Genomic DNA, 21,057 nt, shown 5'->3' with positions numbered 1-21,057 from the left:
TTGAATATATTGTAATATATTTAGTAATATTGAAAAAAAAAATGCTAAAATCCATTAGCACATTTTAGTTGGAGTATAATTCCACAATAAGCAGTTAAGTGTATCACTTAAGTGTCCTTTATGGATCTTTTTTTCCCAGGTGTTTAAGCTCTATAAAAGCAGGTATGTAACCACACTCACTTTTAAATATTTTCACAGAACTTAGTCTTTCTATTGATCCTTTTTCTTTATTATCTTGTCATGAATAAACGCAAATAAAGCAGCTGGTGAGATAGATGCTCACCAACCCGGTCTCACTCCCTATGCGTATGAAATCGTACGCAAAACTAAACACTGGGATGCGTACTCATGCGTACGCAGAGAGCTGCGTACAAATGTTACGCCGCTATCAAATACATGTAAATACTCGCCGATTCCCGACAAATCGATCCCTAGGCTATATTTAGGTGTCCAAACTGATCGTAGTATCTACTCTGTACAGTATATTAACGCAAACGCTAAAAAAAGATGAGACATTTGACGTTTTACGAGTTGAGAGAGAGAGACATAGAGAGAGATGCACTTACTGAGCGAATGCCCAGAATACAGTGGGATTCGGTCAGAATTCTTCACTAAAAAGACCAACATAATCGCTTTATTAAAACCCTTCCTGAGCAATGATGTCTGAGGTAAATATAAGCGTGCTATACACTGGAGCACAGTATGTTCAGGCCTGCCACAGAGTAAGGGACGGAGATACACACCAATGAGCACACACGTTATTATTAATTAATAATAATAATAGTATTAATATTAGTAATTAATATATTATTCATAATTCTGTTATTAATTAATAAACTATGAGAGTTTAATAGTTTCATAGTTTAGGGTTTGTTCGGTTTGTTTTTGGCTACTTTTTTCTGATGTGTGGAGACAAACGTAATTTTCACCTAAACGTATTCCTTCTTTTATTCTCTGTTTCTGGTTCTTCTCAGGTTCTGATATGCCTAAATGAACTGATTAGTATCCAAGCTCAAATAATGATGGATTTTACATCTTCAGAAGTGATGTGCGAGGTTGCCAATTTAACAAAGGAATTTACTTTTAGTCATTCTTGTTCGTTTTAGTTAACCTCACTTGTAACAGGAATTCATTCATAATAGACCACGTATGGAAACATCCCAATATATGTATGTATTTAGTTAACAAGAATGTGCTCAGACAAAGACTCTTACTGTGAAGTTCTGGTTGCATTGGTAAGGTTGCTATCCAATTTGAGCGCGATTGCGACCATCGATATCAAGGTTTTGAAGCAAAGATCGTTTAAGGGAGGGTCTAAGTTAGGGCACTACATTTCATACAGCCTCATTTATGAAAGCTAATGCATTGAAGTGAAAGTGAGCGCCCCCCATCTTTCGGACTGTGTGCACTTCCGCCCGATCCTCTGGACACGGAACCACAGCTCGCTTTTCCCTCCACACGGTGAGTGTGTAAGCAGTCCGGTGCTTAACTTGACTTCGTTTTAATAACAGACACATGCAATTCTGAATACATTAACAGTTTTTTTTCATTAATATAAACTTAAATAAAATGCAATATTAAGTAGGAGCTCGGTTTAACATCCCAAGAGTATAAGACAAATGTGCACAGTCTGGTCATGCTGCTAGCTAAACTAGTAAACTAGCTTAGATTAGCTAGCATGCCTTTAATAAACTTGAGATTTTAATCACTCTTCCTTTTGTAAGTATCGCAATTTCTATAAAGTTATGTTGCCCTGTGCACCATGTAGTAGTTTACTTTTGACATGCTAAGAATGCGTGTCGGTGTTTAACAGGTGAAAATGTTCTTTGCTAGCTAGCATTAGAGCTGGCCTAATTAGAGCATGTGCCTAATATGTATACCTAAATAATCCACAGGTCTACACTAACATTACTCAAACTGTATGTCCATTAATGAATGATATAGAAATGACATTACAGCTAGAGCTGGTTGATATGTGAATTGTGAAAACATGAGTAAGAAGTTTTCATGATACGTGGTAGTATTTAATAAATGAGTTAAAATATTTTCAGAGTATAAACGCACAATGATATTTTTTTAAACATTTCACACACTGTGCTCTACCAAATCTAGTTGGAGAGGCCTGATTACTTTTATTACTGACAGTATCTGCAATATGCTCCGAAAAATTATATGGTAACATTAAATGTTTTGACATCTATTTTTTTCTTTTCACAGACCTTTCAGATCCCTCCTCACATCCATCTATCTCTCTATCCTTTATAGCGACCCAACGGCACTTTTAAGAGCCACTCGTCTGTCTGTCTATCCATACATCCGTTTATAATCTGATTATAGATAATCAATTTGTCTATCTACCTATCTGTTTGTCTATCTATATATCTATCTGTCTATCTCTCTATCTACTTACCTACCTACCTCTCTGTCGTTCTACCTTTTTGGCTTTCTTTCTGGCTGTTCATCTGTCTGTCTGGCTGACTGGATACCATGCCAGGTTCAACCCAAAAGACCTGCCAGTCATGCAAGGCACAAATAAATGTTGGCTGTAAACACTGCAAGCTGTGTGGGGCTTCTCAGCCCCAGAAAGTGAAATTGCAGCAGGCCAAAGACAAAGCATCAAAGGAATGGGCCCAAAAAATGTTGAATGGAAGAAACACCTCAAAGCTGATAAATTCCACCAATCTTCTAGTAAGTTAACTAATAATAACTAATCACATGGACTGTTTACATACATGGGTTTTGTAATACTACTAATATGTACTTATTGTTAACTTACAGCTCCACAAGTTTCACATGTTGGGTTATTACCCCCTTCTTCTTCTTGGGAGGAGGAAGACGAGGCAGGCCACAAATTTTAGGGCAGATGTTTTTTATCCTCAGCAGTTTTCTTCAGAAATGGAGAGGACATCAATTTCTACAATTCGTTTGCTGTATGAAGGTCTTCTAAAAGGCATGTTGAAATTAAGTGCATTGAGTATTTCACTCATTCATTTTCTGTGTCTCTCATATCTGCTTATCAAATCAGGAGGAATGAATGTTAATATGTCCTTCAAAGGACTGTAATTACTATAACATTACATTATAATAGTGTGGTATTATAATAACATTATAGTAATGTTTTTCTTCACGTAGTGGCTCTTAATCCAGAAGCCAACCCCAACTCTTCAAATGCTCCTGAGACCAACACCAGCTCTGCCCATACTCCTGAGACCAACACCAGCTTTTCACATGCTCCTGAGACCAACTTCAGCTGTTCAGATGGTCCTACAGAGAACCCCAGCTCTTCAGTTGCTCCCCTTCATACTGAACCTACATACACCTTAATTCTTACTCCTGTTACATCTGAAAAGGAAAATTCCACAGGTGAGACCCTTGCAAGCAAAGAACACAAAAGTTCCTGTCAGATGGTAATATTCACTATTATTACTCTTTCAGTTTATTACATTGAACTGTTAATGGTGTATCACTACGCTCATAAATGTGTTTTATATTTGTGTATTTACACAGTCATTTATACATTGTTTATAGATACATACAGATTAGTCACAAATTTAAGCAATAAACAATAAAAATGTTCATTTGTAAGGTGATCCCAAGCTGCTAGAAAAGTTTATTGCCCCTTGGCATAGATGCAACCACCTTTATAATCCAGTGATTATTCTGGTCAAAATGCATCATTCATGTATGTCTCTTAACTAAAATCAGTCCTTCTGAGAGTGAAAGCAAGTACCAAAAAATAATGCTTAACATTCACTGAATGTGTTTGCGGGTCCAGACTTCTATTTCTCACTCATATAACATAATTTATTAAGGTTTCTATAAAGTAACTGAGTTAGAACATAGATGTTCGTGAAGGCTACATTAACTGGACTTTTTATCTTACGCACTTACTATATGGGCAATAGGCCGACACAATTAATTTTTTATCTTTGTTGGTCCAGTATTGTTCCCTTTCTGTTAATGGAAATAGAAGAGGTTTGCTGATAAATTGTGCAGCACAATCTACACAACGGTCAATTACTGTAAACTTGTAAAATATATTGGCGATGTACTTGGCACCATGAATGAAACACGAGAGGTTTGTATTATCGGTCATGCATTCTGTGGAACTGTAGTTAATAAAATATTTTCCTCAACTTAGTGGTTCTTAATCTGGAAGTCAACCCCAGCTCTTCAGATGATCCTGAGACCAGCCCCATCTGTTCAGATGCTCCTGAGACCAGCCCCTTCTCTTCAGATGGTCCTGAGGCTAGCCCCAGCTTTTCAGCTCCTCCTGAGCCCCGCAGCAGCTCTTTAGATGAACTCAATCCAATTCTCTCCCCTGTTACATCTGGAAATGGGAATTCCACAGACAAGTACCCCTGCAAGAAAAGAACACAAGAAGTAACACCAAATGGTAAATTATTAGCTTCACTATACTTTTTAAGGTTATTGCATTGAACTGTAATCAGTCATTATGCAATAATACGACAGACAAAACAATCTAAGATTACATTTTCACTTTCAGCAGAGAGTTAGCAAAAACAGCTAGCCTCTTGTTTACCATGAAAACTTGATAGTCTGTTTAATTGTTGAACAATGGCACCCATGCCCATCATTTGCCTATTAAGCAACTGACACCCGCAATGCAGACCTAGCCGTGTTTAAATATCCCATAAACTAGTAAAGTAGATGAATGAAACGTTTGTCAAATCGTCAAACAATTAGCACCCACATCGGTACAGTTAATAAAACTATTGTATCATTGGAAACAAATCTAACCTTTATTAGATTCGTATTTGTGTAATCATAATTTTATGTATGTATCTGTAATGTATATGTATATTCAAATAATAATTCTGATGAAGAAATAATGTTGTTATATTTGTCATTGTTTCAGATCACTCTTATTGAACTGCGAATGAAAATAAGTATTAGATTCCTTAACATTCACTGAAGGAACCAGCAGGTTCAGACTTGTAGTCTTCCCTCCTTAAACTTTATAATACCTTGGTTGTTTTGCATTGTTTTCTATGTAGCAACTGAACAACAATGACAGTGCAAGTGAGACAGTAGTTTCTCCAGGTTGGAACCACATGGGTGACCATGTGGTTTATTTGAGACATGAATAGAACACTGAGATGAAATGTGTTTATATGGCCTACTTGTTTTGAACTCATATGAAGCAGAAATAAAATGCAGGGTAACAATACATGTAAAAAAAATATTTAACACTACTATTTAGACTAATTTTATGTGTAGTTATATAGATGCATAGTTATATAGTTTGCCTGTTTACTTCTAAATAAGAGTTGTGTTGATGTCTTCACTCAGCCAGAATGCATTGATGTCACAACTCAGCCAGCTTGTGCTGCAGCGAAAATTTCGATGTCACAGCTCTAACTACTAATATGTTTTCTTTCATCTAGTGTCCAGCTCGACATTTAATCGTACTTTTCCCTGCAAGAAAAGAAGAATAAAGATCAACCCAAGTGGTAAAATCATATTCTCACAATCTGGGGTTCTATTGGGTTCATCTATTTAATTGAATTGATGTATAACTGAAATTGTAATTATTTTTACCTAGACTAGTTTATTTGATTATATTAAGAAGAATGTAATATTTCAGAAATATTTTCTCAGGTGCCTGAAACATTTGCATAGTACCAAATACTGGTGCATGCAGCTCAAAAATTATAATTTCATCAAAAAGTTCATTTATTTCAGTAATTCAGTTCAAAAAGTGAAACTTATATATTGTATAGATACATGACAAACATAGTGATCTATTTCAAGTGTTTTTCTTTTAATGTTGGTAATTCTGGCTTACAGTCAATGAAAACCCAAAAGTCATTACCTTAAAAAATTAGAATATTATATAAGACCAATTTTTAAAAAGATTTTTAATACAGAAATGACTACTGAAAAGTATGTACAGTATATGCACTCAACACTTGGTCAGGGCTCTTTTTGCATGAATTACTGCATCAGTGCGGCGTGTCATGGAGGCGATCAGTCTGTGGCACTGCTGAAGTGTTATGGAAGACCAGGTTGCTTTGATGGCTGCCCAAACCATCACTGATTGTGGAAACTTCACACTAGACCTCAAGCAGCTTGGATTGTATGCCTCTACACTCTTCCTCCAGACTCTGGGACCTTGATTTCCAAATGAAATGCAACATTTACTTTTAGCTGAAAACAAGACCTTGGACCACTGAGCAGCAGTCCAGTCCTTTTTGTCTGTGAACAGCCAGCTTCTTTAGCAATGACCTTTTGTGGCTTACCCATCCTTGTGGAGGGTGTCAACGACTGCCTTCTGGACATCTGTCAAGTCAGCAGTCTTTCCCATGCTAGTGTAGCCTATTGAACCAGACTAAGGGACCGCTTTAAAGGCTTAGAAAACCTTAATTTTCTGAGATAATAACGTTTGGGTTTTCATTGACTGTAAGCCATGAACATCAACATTAAAAGAAATAAACGCCTGAAATAGATCACTACGTTTGTCTATCTATACAATATATGGCTTACACTTTTTGAATTGAATTACTGAAATAAATCAACTTTATGATGAAATTCTAATTTATTGAGATGCACCTGTACATTACAAACACTGGATATCTGGTAGGTTTACAGCAAAAGGTTGGCCCTGAGTACTAGAACCACTGCATTATAGGACATTGCTTTAATTAATCTAAATATATGACTACATACATTAACAAAGCTGGTCATAATGAAATTTGTACTGTTTGTACTTTAGAATGCCCTGTCCACACTATGGCTGACACCTACCCAGTCCAAAAAATTTTATCACAGAGGGTATCAAAAGAGGTGAGTGATCATTGTTTCAGTGTATAAGATAAGATAAGATAACACTTTATTAATCCTGAAGGAAATTGCAGATCCTGAAGGAAATTCATCTTTTGAATGCAAACTGAGATAAAGGGTCCTATTTTTATGATGTGTTAGGATAAACACATGCACAGTGGGAAAAAATATAGGCTATATTCCAAAATGAATGTCTCATCGTCACAAATCATCTACGTATCCAATCCAAGAACACATTAAAAGTAATTCAGCTCTGACTTAAGACTCAGTTCTACCCTGGTATAAACATGTTTAAAGCTACAGGTGTTCTCTGAATGTCTGGTACACCAAACACCCTGATGAGGTAAAATATTATGACCACATGCCTTATATGCTGTTGACCATATGCCGCATGCCACCACAGTAGCTCCAACATGCTGAGGCAAGGCCTCTGAAGGTGCTCCGTGGTATACGGTACCCAGACATTAACTGCAAATCCTTTGCATCCTGTAAGTTGCAAAGTAGAGCTGCTGGATAGGACCTGCTGTTGCAGTACATCACAAATGCTTAATGTGATGTCACAAATGATTAAGCACAGATGCTTAATCTGCTTAAGATCTGGAGGTCAGGGAACTCTTTTGCATGTTCCTCAAACCGTTCCCAAACGGTGTGCAGTGTGGCAGGATGCATTATTAGGAGTCATCCTGAAAGATATCACTGCCATCAGGGAACCTGTACCTGACCCATAACAATGTTTAGGGAGGTGGAATGTGTCAAATTGAGCAACCCTCAGACAACCTTCTTTCATTGTTCCAAGGTATGATTCTCATGACGCATTGTGGGCGCATGGGACAAGCCTGGACACTCTGACAGGACTTTAGCTACAGCTAAACAGCCACATATAAGATAAGATAGCCTTTTATTATCCCACAGGGGTAAATTTGCAGCAAGGTGCAATACATTGTGTAGCTAGTATTAAATGTTTTTTTTTTTATTATTATTTGTGACCCAGTAGCCCAGACAATATAGCCTTCATTCTCTCATCAATGAGCTTTGAGCACCCAACACCTTCTTGCAGGTTTGTGATTTGCCATTTCTGAGATGCTCCAGATGCCCAGGCTTCTGATGATTTGGTCACTCAGGTCTTCAATCTTGCCGATTTCTCCCTAGAACCAACATGCTGACTATGAGAAGCAACTGTTCAGTTGTAATGTATCACAAACCTTGACATGCGTCACTGTCATAATATCGGTGTTTGCTTCATCTGTGAGTGGTCATAATGTTTTTTACTTTGAGGTGTATAAATCTTGTGATTTTATGATGAGTATTATCTTGAAACTGATGCTGTTTATTGTTCTGTCTTTGAGATGACAATATTTGTAGCCAAGTCCTAGACTGAATGAAACCACTGTGGTATTGTGTGTCGATTCAGCATAATGTCTTAGAAGATGTTGTGGTGTATTTGTAGCGAGACCAGGTCAGTAACACTGTAATTGGACTGTGGAGTGTAATGAATAATTTATATTTCATCATAGGGCACAAAAGAGGTCAAAGTCCGTTGGCAGCAGTGTTCTGGGTGGTATGTGAACTTTGTCATTTGTGATTTAATTCTGAAATTAAAATGTGAAAGTTTATGTACTTACATAAGCAAGTCACTGCGGAGGATAGAGAGGATTACAAGGCTCATTTCTATTCACACTCCGATTTATAAGAATGTATTTTACGTAATGTGATGCCTTATATTTTGTTTTCTTTTTTTGCAGTGGCATCAAGTGGAAAGACACATGGGAGCCTTTCAACGAGATATTCCCGTAGTAATGATTTGAAATAATACTCTAAATTATTCATTTTGGAATTTTGATGTTTAGCATAACTATTTCTAGGTGATGTGTTATTTATTCATCATTACCCTTGTCATTCATAAGGTTATTATTGTTCAATAAAGATATTGTGCAACATCTTAAAACAATACTTGTATGTGGAATTAAAGTGTTTACCCCACACACCTTTTCTTTACCTACATATCACTTAAAATTGATATAATATTGTAAAACTTCATGTTGTATTTCTAATTGTTCTTAACTTGTAGCACCACATTCTCAGAATCAGTCATGTTCGCAATTTCAGTGATACACTATATTGTCTGTTTTGCCAAAAGTAACAATCAAAACTTTTGGTCATACAATTACCTGCAGAAAGCTCTGGGGCATTGTTGGGTCATTATCACTTATTTTATTGATTAGTCAGTCACATGCTTACACCAACATTAGATTTGTAATGATTTTCACTTATTCTAAAACATCATTATACTTTAAAATTAATGGTTGGGTTATTTTTGTACCATGAAGTGTATTGCGCAGGTTTATAGACATGGCCCTGTTCTACACTGGCTGTGTACTTCAACATAAACGATAAAGTTGTGTAATGATAAAAACAGATCAGTAACACGATTGGATATAAAAGAGCATCCCAGAGTTTCAGAAGTAAATAAGGAAATCATGGACATGGATCATCATCCGGGCTAGAGGAGGAGAGGGACCATCTGGTTTGTCATCGGAACACAAAAGGCCAGCATGCATGGTGGTATGTGGTAGAGGGCTAAGTGGATAAGTGCATATGGCATTTGGCATTGTGCACAGTTTGGCAACGACAAATGACATTTGATGCATTGTGAAAGGAAAAATAGGACAAAGGACACCCCAAACCATTCATGTATATACCTGTGCCCTTGTAATTCAGGGTGTGAGTTTGAAGAGGATTGGAGAAAGTCAAAAATTTGGTCCAAAGGGTTTTTTTGGACCAAAATTTTGACTTTCTCCAATCCTCTTCAAACTCACACTCTGACTTAGGGAGACCCAAACTTGGACTGTGCTGGTCTTATTTTCAATGTAGGTCACTCCAAAGCAGAGATCTCATAATCCCAATTCCAATCTACTCAAGTCACCAAAATAGGTGGGTTTTGTACAGTAGAATTTTACAACTCTGAAGACATATATGGCTTCAGTGAAACATGTACTATGTTAATTAATGCTTAGTTTGTGAGTTTTAAGCTCATTTCTTAAAATAAACTAGCATCCCATTTCTTGATCCTACTTCACATCTATATGACATAGTTCAAATAGGTGTGAATTTGCATCCCAATTGACATTATTTGACACAGTTCATATAGATGTGAATTTGCATCCCACTCACAAAGAATGTTCATGTGGGCAGGCCCTTGTTGCTAGGTGCTTGTAACAATGGACTAACCATGTATATATAGTGAAGAGTAACACTCTATGAGGGGGTGCAGCTACCTCCATCCATTGGCCCGCACCACCCAAATCCATATTACATTATGATATATGATGTAATATATGTATGTATGTATCTAATATGATGTATCTAAATTTTGGTTCAGCTGCGCTCAGCGGTTGGCCCTGTCTGGCCCTGTCTCCGCCCTTTGACCTAGGGGTCCGTGCTTGCAGTATGTTCATCTAGGGGGACTTTACAATGCGTCCATGCAGCAGCATGTGACTGCATTCATGCGTTGGGCCACAGAAGCATGTTATATGCCTGATTTTGCCCCTATAGTGCTCTATATAGTATAGCCCATAAGGGCACCTTGAAAGGTTTGCCACGTGTCTGCCCTTTGATCTAGGTGTCCGTGCTTCCAATATGTTCATGTGGGGGTCCTATGCAATGCGTCCCCGAGGCAGAAACTGTTGAGCATTCTGTTTTTATTTACATTTTTAGGGTCATAAATCATGTCACATAATTCAATATGTGACATAATTCATCAGCATGATAAAACATTTTTTTATAAACTTGATATTTTCATATAAGCTTGAAAGGTGCCTCCTACTTTATTTCTTATATAAATAATCAATGTATGAAATTTCACATTTATATGTGAATTAGTTGCTGAATTAGAGTTTTTTAAAGTGTGCAAATTTTTGTTATTCCTGGGGGTGTTGCTGGACCTCCAGGGGTCAAATGGCATTAAGAACTGTATATATGACTCTTCTATCATGCAGAACAACCTAGGCAGAGATACTGGGAGTCTGATACCAAAAAATGTTCCCTTCTTCCCAGTTCTTATGTTATTGCTTCTAGTGGCAGTTTGGAGTTGCACAGGCACAAGGTCACCAGGCACAGCGCTGCATTCATATGCAGGCTTTGCAATGCGCAGCGCTGGACTGGTGAAACCTGTGGAAATAAGGGAGACAAGACACCAAACCCAACGAGGACTAGGTGTTTTGGATTAATACTCAGGTGATTGGGAATTGGGTAGGGATGGTGTAAAGTGTGCTCCCCTAGAGGTGGAGGCAGGAATGGAGGGAGTAGTCGTGTCCCCAGAGCTGGGACGCCGACCCCCCGTGACACCGTGCAAACACACAGTGGGGCTGCCGAGTGCTGAAGCATGTAAAAAATACCTATGTCCTCTGTTGCATGATATTCCAGGCAGTTGCTAGGGAGTTACTATGTCATTGCTAGGGTGTTGCTAAGTAGTTGCTAGGGTGTTACCTGGCAGTTGCTATGACATTCCAGGTGGTTACTAGAGTTTTACTATGTTGTTGCTAGGGTATTACTAGGTAGTTGCTAGGGTATCCCAGGTGGCTGCTAGGGTGTTACCAAGTGGTTGCTATAGAGTCCTAACTATGTGGGTATGTGTGTGCATGCATGTTAGTGTATATGTGTATTTAGCAGAAGTGTCATGAGTGTGAGGGAGAGGGACCCTGCGTGTCTGTGAGACTGAGTGGCCTACTGCTGCATCATCGGTTTAAAAAACTGCCCCATTCATTCCTATGGGGATTTTAAAATATTTAAACTTAAATTTATTAAAAACTATAAATCCTATCGGATCCAAAAATACACAGCACAGGTCTCGTCATGATTATCTATGTAACGGTGTTTGCACAATTTTCCATCTGTGTTGGTGACCTACTTTTCCTGCACAGCATGTTTGCCCATTAATATAACTTGAAGATTAATGTAATGTATAGTGCATTTTCATGGTGAATAAAAAAAGACAAAGTTCTCTACCATAAAGATTCAGATACAGTACCATTTATTCACAATGTAAAGCATTTTTTTTCTTGACAATTGTCCATATTAACATTAGACTAAGGATAAATGCACAGAATAATACCAATTCAGCAGTATCCATTATGTGCACTGGAAAGTGTACAGCGCGTTTCATGATAGTATGCAAATTTAACTGTATATGCACAATGAAGACTATATACAAGCTTCAGGGGTCTTGTCTCCTGTGCAAAAACTGCCTCCTCAATTATATAATTACACACATACACACAGATATAACAATGAAATTAATTCAGGCTATTCTCAGGCCTGTGATACATATATAGTAATTCAGCACAGCTCGAATAAGACGTGAATGAGTAGGTGTCCTTTGTAATTTTTGTGATCAAAAGAACAGATTATAAAATTTAATAATAAAAAGTGTTTTTCACTCCCAGAGATGTCTTCTCCACCCAACACAGAATTGGCCAAAGCAATTACAGGTAGTTCTCGACTTACGACGACGACTGGTTCCAACAAACCCGTTGTAAAGCTGATTGGACGTAACTCGAGTAGGCTATATGTACAGTACTGTGTAATGATGTTATGAAAATCTTTAAATCATATTTTATCATCATTTTCCTTATTATTGTTATATGTCATACTTTTCTTTGTTCATTTTATGTCATTTGAAGCGTCTATTAATACACTTTCTTTTTTTTTTACAGTTAATTTAAAGTAAAACACTAATTGCAATTCAGAACATAACATATCTTCCGGGATGATGGTCAACCCCTTGTTATTCCGAGTGCCGATCGTGATTGTTTTTTTCCAGTGTCAATCAAAATACTCTTCTCTTCCATTGTGCGCTCTTTAGCTGAATCTCAAACCGCGTACTACAACACTAGAAAGCAAGCCTAAGTAGTGCACTACGCCAACGGCCGCTACTATTTAGGCAAGTCTCGGTTGTAATTCGGCTGTTGATTCGCTTTTCATTTGAGAAAAAGAACTAAGCACGAATTATAAGTTAAATTCTTAATTCTTAAATTCGTAGCTCACCTTTCATAAAACGGTCGTAAAGTCGAATGGACGTAAGTCGAGAACTACCTGTAAATGATGTGGTGATAATGCACCACATCATGCACCATAAGCTGTTTTGAAGCCCAAAGAACTAGACATGGGTATTTAATAATCTCAATGTACTTATGAAGAATCAATGTCATTGTCATCATCAGATGTGTCCTCCACATCTGACACTTGTTCCTCCCTGTCCTCAGACAGCATATCTTGGGATGTCATTTCTCCATGAAGAGCCAAGCTGAATGATGCTTTTGTGTGATGTACTTGGGCATTCACAACACTCAATCTCCTCCTCAACATGCTGTGATATCCACAGTGTGCGCCATTGCCTAAGAATTGGATGAAAAAGCAGATTAACAATGCCCCCCACACCAGGTTTTGCTGAAGCACAAATAGTCCTTCAATCAAGTTGCATACTCTTGACTACATACTACAAAAATGCTATTAACTGCAATGATGAAAAACTTACTTTGGTCCAGCAGTAAGGTTTTTAGACTCCCAGCAACACCTATGAGGGAGTTCAAGTGCCTCCTCATCTCCTGAACTACAATTTGCTCCTCCTCTTGCATTCTCCTGATCACCATCACCTGGTCAAAGATGGCCTTCTTTGTTCTGAGATCAGCTGTTCATAGAAAGAAATAGAAATATGTAAGCTTACAGCAAGTCAGACCTGCCAACCTGGGAATTCTTTTTGAGTAGCAACTTCTTGCGGTGGGGTGGCACAGCACATCACAGCAAGGCACGGCACAAGGTCAGGTACATTTGCACTCGGGCAACAGGTATCAGTGAATGCATGCATAAAAAACAAAAACATCTCAATCCAATACTCGAACATTTCACAAACATTTCACTCGAGCACAGAAAGCAGTCGAAGGTGACACATGGCGTGCGAAGACAATCGAGAATGAAAAAGGCGGTTTGAGCGCAACATGATGATAAACACGCACGCAGGACTTCTTGCTGTGCTCACGAGTTTCACATTCACGCTCGCAGGGGGATATTTACACAAGCGAAATGCTAAAACTTAAAAAAAAAAAAAGTTTATATTTTGCATCTTGTTTTTGAGTTGCCTAGTTTTGACATTGACAATTCACAATTCCCATATCCTGCCAGTTACCTCTGAAACTGTTTAGTACAGTCCTCCCTTTAAAACCAGTCACAGTATGAAGATGGACTGAGAGGGATGAAAACTAAATTCGTTACTTTCGTTTTGACGGCTCTCCGCTTGTAGCCTGTTTGAAGAGTTTAAAACTACCACTATGATTGGTCAAAGTCTTCCCAACTGGTTGCTGCCCAATGCAGTTACACCCATAGACAACCTGCCCAGTGCGCAAATGCACAGACAGTTGAACTCAAAGCCATCGATGGCTTTTCTCGTATTTTGAAGTGACAAATCGTAGCAGCGTAGTTTGATGTCTAAATGCGTATCTGCTACGCAAAATGCGTAAAGGTTGGCAGGTCTGGCAAGTGCTGGCTCTACCTATTAAGCAACACAAGCAGTTATTTAGGATGTATTTAGTATGCAAAAGCTACATTTGAGCTCTGTATTGTACATGTTCTTACTGGGTCCAAGATAAGTCCAGGACCACACAAAATTTTCAGTCAAGAGAAGCTCATCAACAGCAGGCAGAATGATGTCCGTCTGTTCACGTAGCTCTTCAATAGCAGAAGATAAAGCTGCCTTTTCCTCTGCAATTTTCTGGCGCATCTTATGTCGTCTCTTGTTGCTGTCTGCGGAAGAAAATATCAGTCTACTTATTCAAAGTTTACTTAATCAATATCACTATTCACTTTCACTTCACTGGAGAAATAGGCTGACAGTATTTTGTTGTACTGTACAATCCTATATAGGCATAATGACAATAAAGTTGACCTGAATTGAATATAAAGACCTGAATAACATGCACAACAATATTTACATAATTTACATGATGTTATGTTTAGTACATTACAAAAGAAAGAAACAATCAGTTGGCTGAAAGAAAAATTGCTAAATAATGAGGAATCATACCTGTCTGACGGTAAAGGCGATGTTTCCTCTGCATGACACTAAGGTACAGTCCTTCAATTTTCTTCTTCAGAATGACCTCCCTTGAGGCTTCACCCTCCAAACTAGAATTTGCTATTAGGAAAAAGTGACTTTAGAATAAAATATTACTGAATAAGGACACAAGATCAATATTTACTTCAGTATATTACCTTCAGGCCAGTGTTGCACCTCAGTGACCCACTGTTGGATAACAGCATCATCAATCCTTAACTCAACTTTGAGCTCCTCCAGCTTAAGCTTATCATCTGCCACTCTCTGGACGGCCTTTAATATTACCAAATCATATCACCAAACATTTTTCAGTATTCAGTAACATTTTAAAAGCGTTAAGAACAGTTCCAGTCAGTTAAATGGGGTACCTTAGCATATCTTTGGGCCAATATTTTGTCCATGTTACTCATTTTCTTTTTGTTCCACCCCATTGCCAGAACTGTGAGCATGTCTGTTCTTCCTGTAAACAAAAAGTTTGAAACATTTAACTTCATTGTAATTTCAATGGCTGTGTATCACAAATACATGTGATGGGTTTATTGTATACCAAAAAATACTTACCACCTTTAGACATGTATTTTGTGGAGATAGCAGCCCTGGACAGGAAGCTATTTACCTAACATAGATATAAATGTCAGTAATTTTTCATTATCATGCTCGAACTATCAAGTCTCATTACAACCTCTACACTTCAACAGCTACATAGTGCTTTAAATTATCTTTACCTGCTCCACTTCCTCACCAATGGTATTGCCAGCGCCTTCTTGATTGCGTCCACCCCATTTCAACTGTAACACAGTTTTTGAGAAATCTTGGGAATAGTTTTCAAATTGATTTAAAATTCATATTTTGGTTTGTTTAGCCAACAGTTTTCACATAGCTGTTGAGATTTTATACAACCTTTGCTTACCTCACATGTCCAGGAGTGTGCTTTGGCATGCATCACTGAAAGAAGTGGATGCATCTCCAATAGTCCCTGCAGTTCAGAGCACTTATTGGAGACCTTTTCCAAATACGGATAATACTTGCATGCCACATCTGAACAGAAAAAGGAAACATTTGAGGGGGACAGTTCCTTCTGCAGATACAGAGGGTAAGCATAAATCTCCCCTCTGAACATATTCAGTGCTCTCAAAAGCACCCCATGCCGGCACACAGCGATTTCCAGCCCCTCCTCATCAATTTTTGAGGCAGATTTCCCAGAATGCTCTTTTGCAGCTGTCCATTGTGATGATCCGCACATTCCTTTCCCAGGAGTCTATAATTAAATAAAACAGCACAAAAATGCAAGGATTAGAAAAGAAAAACGAATGTGTTACACAAATAAGTAATTAATTTAAACAGATCAATGAACACAAAATATAAATTCTTAAAAAAAAAAAAACATTAGTGTACATTTACATGTTTGGTTGCCTGCTGGATTTGAGAAACAAAACTTGACACCTCCTCATCTCTGGCCAGGAAGGTGCCATCAAAAAGTCCCTTTGTGGCACTTCTGCACAATAGAAAAAGCTAGATTTCTGTAATGCTACAAACATGAACAGCTTTTGAAACAACATGTGTTCTGTTTGAAAAAAGAAGTATTCTGAACACAACTTCATACCCTGATGCATTCTTAAATCGGTATAATTTTCTATTTCCATCCACTGATACAGCATGCATTTGTGGTGAACATGCTGTACACCGGAAGGGCTCAACTTCCAACAGTTTGTCCACCTCATGCTGCGCGTAGCACCACTCCAGAAATGACCGCTGGAATGTGTCACCACATATTTTTCCGGTCTTGCAAAATAACAGAAAAAACACAAAGGTGATGAACTAATTGTACACATACATTTCTTCATTACATGTAATTAAAAAATACTTCAACACATTGTGTACCACACATTATACACCACACTGACGGCCAGAGTACAGCACAGTAAAGTAATTAGCTGATGAGTTAAACCAGGGGTGCTTGAGCAGGAATAAAATTACCAAACTGTGCAAAACTATCAGGGCATCCAGGTCCAGAGTTCCTTACCTCAAAATATAACAAGAACCACCAACACATTTTAACCTGTAAATGGGCATGTAAAAACCTCATGTGGGCATTTTTCACCCCAACCAAGGTCGCATACCTTCTATGTACAAATTAGAGAATAATGTAAAATAGATAAATGTATTCTACAGCACCTTTAAACAAATAGAAATAGGTTCTGCTTGATTGGAAAGACCATCTGCAGCCACAGTGACCCTTTGTGGATAAGACTGGCCCTGATCTACAACAAAGAAATATGATGCACGCTTACTCTGCCAAAATACTTTGTTCTTTCATCAAGCATTCCAATAAATGCTTGACGAGAAAGCCCAGGAGCCAGCTGCTTCAGATCCTGGAAAGACTGGAACAGGTCTACATGGAAGATGGTCTGGTGGTTGATGGTAGCAGGCCAATATCCACATTGTACTAGTTCATCAAGTCCAGTGGTCCAGCTTTTCATGCACTGAGAACAGCTCAATGTTGGCAAATTTAGTTGGTACCGTCCTGAAATCAAAAAGAGCTGTGTAAGCAGCATGAATTCAGTCGTTTGCATTTAATTGAACTGAACCAAGTACTTACCATTAATTCCAACAAGGATGACCTCTTTGCCACAGGTCAGCTTTAGCTGACTGGGAGAACAGGTACACTGTTGAGGTAGACGAACCGGCAACAGTCGAACTAAAACACAGAAGAAAAAAATTAATGGCAACAAAATTAATCAGAGCTGAAAAAACAGATGGCAAACACATTGCACAACTATTTAAAAGAATTTAAAACCTTCATGCTTTATCTGGTGTGACCCATCATTTTGAAGTTGAATGATCATGTTTGGGGCTAAGGGTTGATAGAATCCCTCAAACATGGCTTCTCGGTTATGGAGGATGTGCTGATGTATCTGTGTATCGCAGGAACTGCACAGGAACTGTCTTGGCAAACAATCTCTGCACCTCACAACAGATGTGTTTTGCAGGCAGATGTCACAGATATAGGTGTCTGTGTGCTCTGCGAGAAATATGTTTTTAACCATGGCTGATCTAGAAGCATTCCACTTCTCTGAGCTTTGAGCTTGCCGTTCAGCCCAGCTTAGTGGCACAGTGCCCTTCTCTTGTGGAGGAATGTCCCTGAGAATGTCTTGCAGTGCATTAAGTTCTTGAGCACTATCTGTAAATGTAAGACAAAAAATATTACTAAATTATTAAATGTGTGACTAACAGTTAGGTATGTATAATCTGTGTAACAGATTTCTACTGACCATAAGGTGTTGGCTCAGGCTGCTGAAATACTGGTTCAGCCACTTCAGAACTGCTCCTTTTACCTGAGTTTGGAACAAAAAGCAATGTGAGACCAAGGTACATTTTCATTATTAAACTATCAGAAGACCTGTACAATTCAAATTTAGAGACCAAAAAGAACATTTATTACGTGTAGTCGAGTTATAAGTCTTTGGGGGAAATTTTGGAATAATTTGTCCTGAATTATCCCTCTGTCTCCAACTAACAACACCAGATACGGGTTTTGCCGACCTTCTTTTCTTTGCCTATGATTGTAAAATAAAAATTAGTACACATACCCAGGCTCATTAAACTGCTTCAGTAAATATCCATAATAAAGATCATGCCATGCTCATACTGTTACCACAACATGTAAAAAGAAAAAAAAACACAGTATTACCAATTTTGGATTGAGCTCTGCTGCAAGTCTCTGTGCTTCCTGAAGAAGCTTGTGGAATTTATTACCAGAGTCTCCTTCAGAGTCCATGGTGTAAATGAAGGCAAAAATATGACACCTACAGATACACAGACAGACAACAGATGCACACACACAGACAATGCAGACAGATAAACAGGTAGACAGATAAACACCAAGACAGACAGACAGATATATGGATGGATGAATGGATGTATGGATAGACAGACAGACGAGTGGCTCTTAAAAGTGCCGTTGGGTCGCTATAAAGGATAGAGAGATAGATGGATGTGAGGAGGGATCTGAAAGGTCTGTGAAAAGAAAAAAAAAAGATGTCAAAACATTTAATGTTACCATATAATTTTTCGGAGCATATTGCAGATACTGTCAGTAATAAAAGTAATTAGGCCTCTCCAACTAGATTTGGTAGAGCACAGTGTGTGAAATGTTTAAAAAAATATCATTGTGCGTTTATACTCTGAAAATATTTTAACTCATTTATTAAATACTACCACGTATCATGAAAACTTCTTACTCATGTTTTCACAATTCACATATCAACCAGCTCTAGCTGTAATGTCATTTCTATATCATTCATTAATGGACATACAGTTTGAGTAATGTTAGTGTAGACCTGTGGATTATTTAGGTATACATATTAGGCACATGCTCTAATTAGGCCAGCTCTAATGCTAGCTAGCAAAGAACATTTTCACCTGTTAAACACCGACACGCATTCTTAGCATGTCAAAAGTAAACTACTACATGGTGCACAGGGCAACATAACTTTATAGAAATTGCGATACTTACAAAAGGAAGAGTGATTAAAATCTCAAGTTTATTAAAGGCATGCTAGCTAATCTAAGCTAGTTTACTAGTTTAGCTAGCAGCATGACCAGACTGTGCACATTTGTCTTATACTCTTGGGATGTTAAACCGAGCTCCTACTTAATATTGCATTTTATTTAAGTTTATATTAATGAAAAAAAACTGTTAATGTATTCAGAATTGCATGTGTCTGTTATTAAAACGAAGTCAAGTTAAGCACCGGACTGCTTACACACTCACCGTGTGGAGGGAAAAGCGAGCTGTGGTTCCGTGTCCAGAGGATCGGGCGGAAGTGCACACAGTCCGAAAGATGGGGGGCGCTCACTTTCACTTCAATGCATTAGCTTTCATAAATGAGGCTGTATGAAATGTAGTGCCCTAACTTAGACCCTCCCTTAAACGATCTTTGCTTCAAAACCTTGATATCGATGGTCGCAATCGCGCTCAAATTGGATAGCAACCTTACCAATGCAACCAGAACTTCACAGTAAGAGTCTTTGTCTGAGCACATTCTTGTTAACTAAATACATACATATATTGGGATGTTTCCATACGTGGTCTATTATGAATGAATTCCTGTTACAAGTGAGGTTAACTAAAACGAACAAGAATGACTAAAAGTAAATTCCTTTGTTAAATTGGCAACCTCGCACATCACTTCTGAAGATGTAAAATCCATCATTATTTGAGCTTGGATACTAATCAGTTCATTTAGGCATATCAGAACCTGAGAAGAACCAGAAACAGAGAATAAAAGAAGGAATACGTTTAGGTGAAAATTACGTTTGTCTCCACACATCAGAAAAAAGTAGCCAAAAACAAACCGAACAAACCCTAAACTATGAAACTATTAAACTCTCATAGTTTATTAATTAATAACAGAATTATGAATAATATATTAATTACTAATATTAATACTATTATTATTATTAATTAATAATAACGTGTGTGCTCATTGGTGTGTATCTCCGTCCCTTACTCTGTGGCAGGCCTGAACATACTGTGCTCCAGTGTATAGCACGCTTATATTTACCTCAGACATCATTGCTCAGGAAGGGTTTTAATAAAGCGATTATGTTGGTCTTTTTAGTGAAGAATTCTGACCGAATCCCACTGTATTCTGGGCATTCGCTCAGTAAGTGCATCTCTCTCTATGTCTCTCTCTCTCAACTCGTAAAACGTCAAATGTCTCATCTTTTTTTAGCGTTTGCGTTAATATACTGTACAGAGTAGATACTACGATCAGTTTGGACACCTAAATATAGCCTAGGGATCGATTTGTCGGGAATCGGCGAGTATTTACATGTATTTGATAGCGGCGTAACATTTGTACGCAGCTCTCTGCGTACGCATGAGTACGCATCCCAGTGTTTAGTTTTGCGTACGATTTCATACGCATAGGGAGTGAGACCGGGTTGGGCAAGTACATGACTACCAAACACAGCTCTGAACAGCTGTACACATTGCTGGGGGAATTTACTCTATAGCCCCTTTAAAGACCCCATAATACTATTTTCATAGTAAATATATGTGTTATTATAATTTTACATGCTGTGTTACCTTTTGTCGTGTGTTTCCTGGCTGTAGATGGGATTAGAGGAATATTCCCTGCTTC

At 38.0% G+C, this 21,057-nt stretch overlaps 2 protein-coding genes across 2 annotated transcripts; one reads left to right on the top strand and one right to left on the bottom strand.

Moving 5' to 3' along the window:
- Positions 1–292: 292 nt before the first annotated feature.
- Positions 293–8,746, top strand: LOC119265747 (putative uncharacterized protein DDB_G0290521). Its single transcript, XM_037546434.1, has 9 exons — positions 293–1,461; positions 2,218–2,688; positions 2,779–2,950; positions 3,133–3,363; positions 4,142–4,396; positions 5,409–5,474; positions 6,737–6,807; positions 8,319–8,362; positions 8,547–8,746. The coding sequence occupies exons 2-9, from the start codon at positions 2,488–2,490 to the stop codon at positions 8,596–8,598; spliced, it is 1,092 nt and encodes a 363-aa protein (XP_037402331.1). The 5' UTR covers positions 293–1,461; positions 2,218–2,487; the 3' UTR covers positions 8,599–8,746.
- Positions 8,747–11,812: 3,066 nt separating this feature from the next.
- On the bottom strand, positions 11,813–20,857 carry LOC119265790. Its single transcript, XM_037546795.1, has 18 exons — positions 19,683–20,857; positions 18,600–18,925; positions 18,351–18,465; positions 18,181–18,243; positions 17,706–18,089; positions 17,508–17,606; positions 17,200–17,432; positions 16,512–16,690; positions 16,310–16,403; positions 15,819–16,166; positions 15,634–15,696; positions 15,470–15,524; positions 15,277–15,368; positions 15,067–15,181; positions 14,879–14,989; positions 14,431–14,598; positions 13,337–13,489; positions 11,813–13,196 (listed from the first exon to the last, which is right to left on the bottom strand). The coding sequence occupies exons 2-18, from the start codon at positions 18,684–18,686 to the stop codon at positions 12,991–12,993; spliced, it is 2,565 nt and encodes an 854-aa protein (XP_037402692.1). The 5' UTR covers positions 18,687–18,925; positions 19,683–20,857; the 3' UTR covers positions 11,813–12,990.
- Between the last annotated feature and the right edge of the window lie 200 nt (positions 20,858–21,057).

The sequence above is a fragment of the Pygocentrus nattereri genome, chromosome 17 (assembly GCF_015220715.1).
Source record: "Pygocentrus nattereri isolate fPygNat1 chromosome 17, fPygNat1.pri, whole genome shotgun sequence".
NCBI classification, from domain to species: domain Eukaryota; kingdom Metazoa; phylum Chordata; class Actinopteri; order Characiformes; family Serrasalmidae; genus Pygocentrus; species Pygocentrus nattereri.
Note: the sequence above shows the minus strand (reverse complement) of the source record. Positions and strands in the feature narration are given on the sequence as shown.

Coding starts and splice junctions, on each gene's coding strand:
- LOC119265790 (XM_037546795.1), bottom strand. CDS start 18,686: ATGGACTCTGAAGGAGACTCTGGTAATAAATTCCACAAGCTTCTTCAG. Junction 16,404..16,511: donor CGATTTAAGAATGCATCAGG/GTATGAAGTTGT, acceptor TCTATTGTGCAG/AAGTGCCACAAAGGGACTTT. Junction 15,182..15,276: donor TGGCCCAAAGATATGCTAAG/GTACCCCATTTA, acceptor GTAATATTAAAG/GCCGTCCAGAGAGTGGCAGA.
- LOC119265747 (XM_037546434.1), top strand. CDS start 2,488: ATGCCAGGTTCAACCCAAAAGACCTGCCAGTCATGCAAGGCACAAATA. Junction 3,364..4,141: donor TGAAAAGGAAAATTCCACAG/GTGAGACCCTTG, acceptor TCCTCAACTTAG/TGGTTCTTAATCTGGAAGTC. Junction 5,475..6,736: donor AATAAAGATCAACCCAAGTG/GTAAAATCATAT, acceptor TTTGTACTTTAG/AATGCCCTGTCCACACTATG.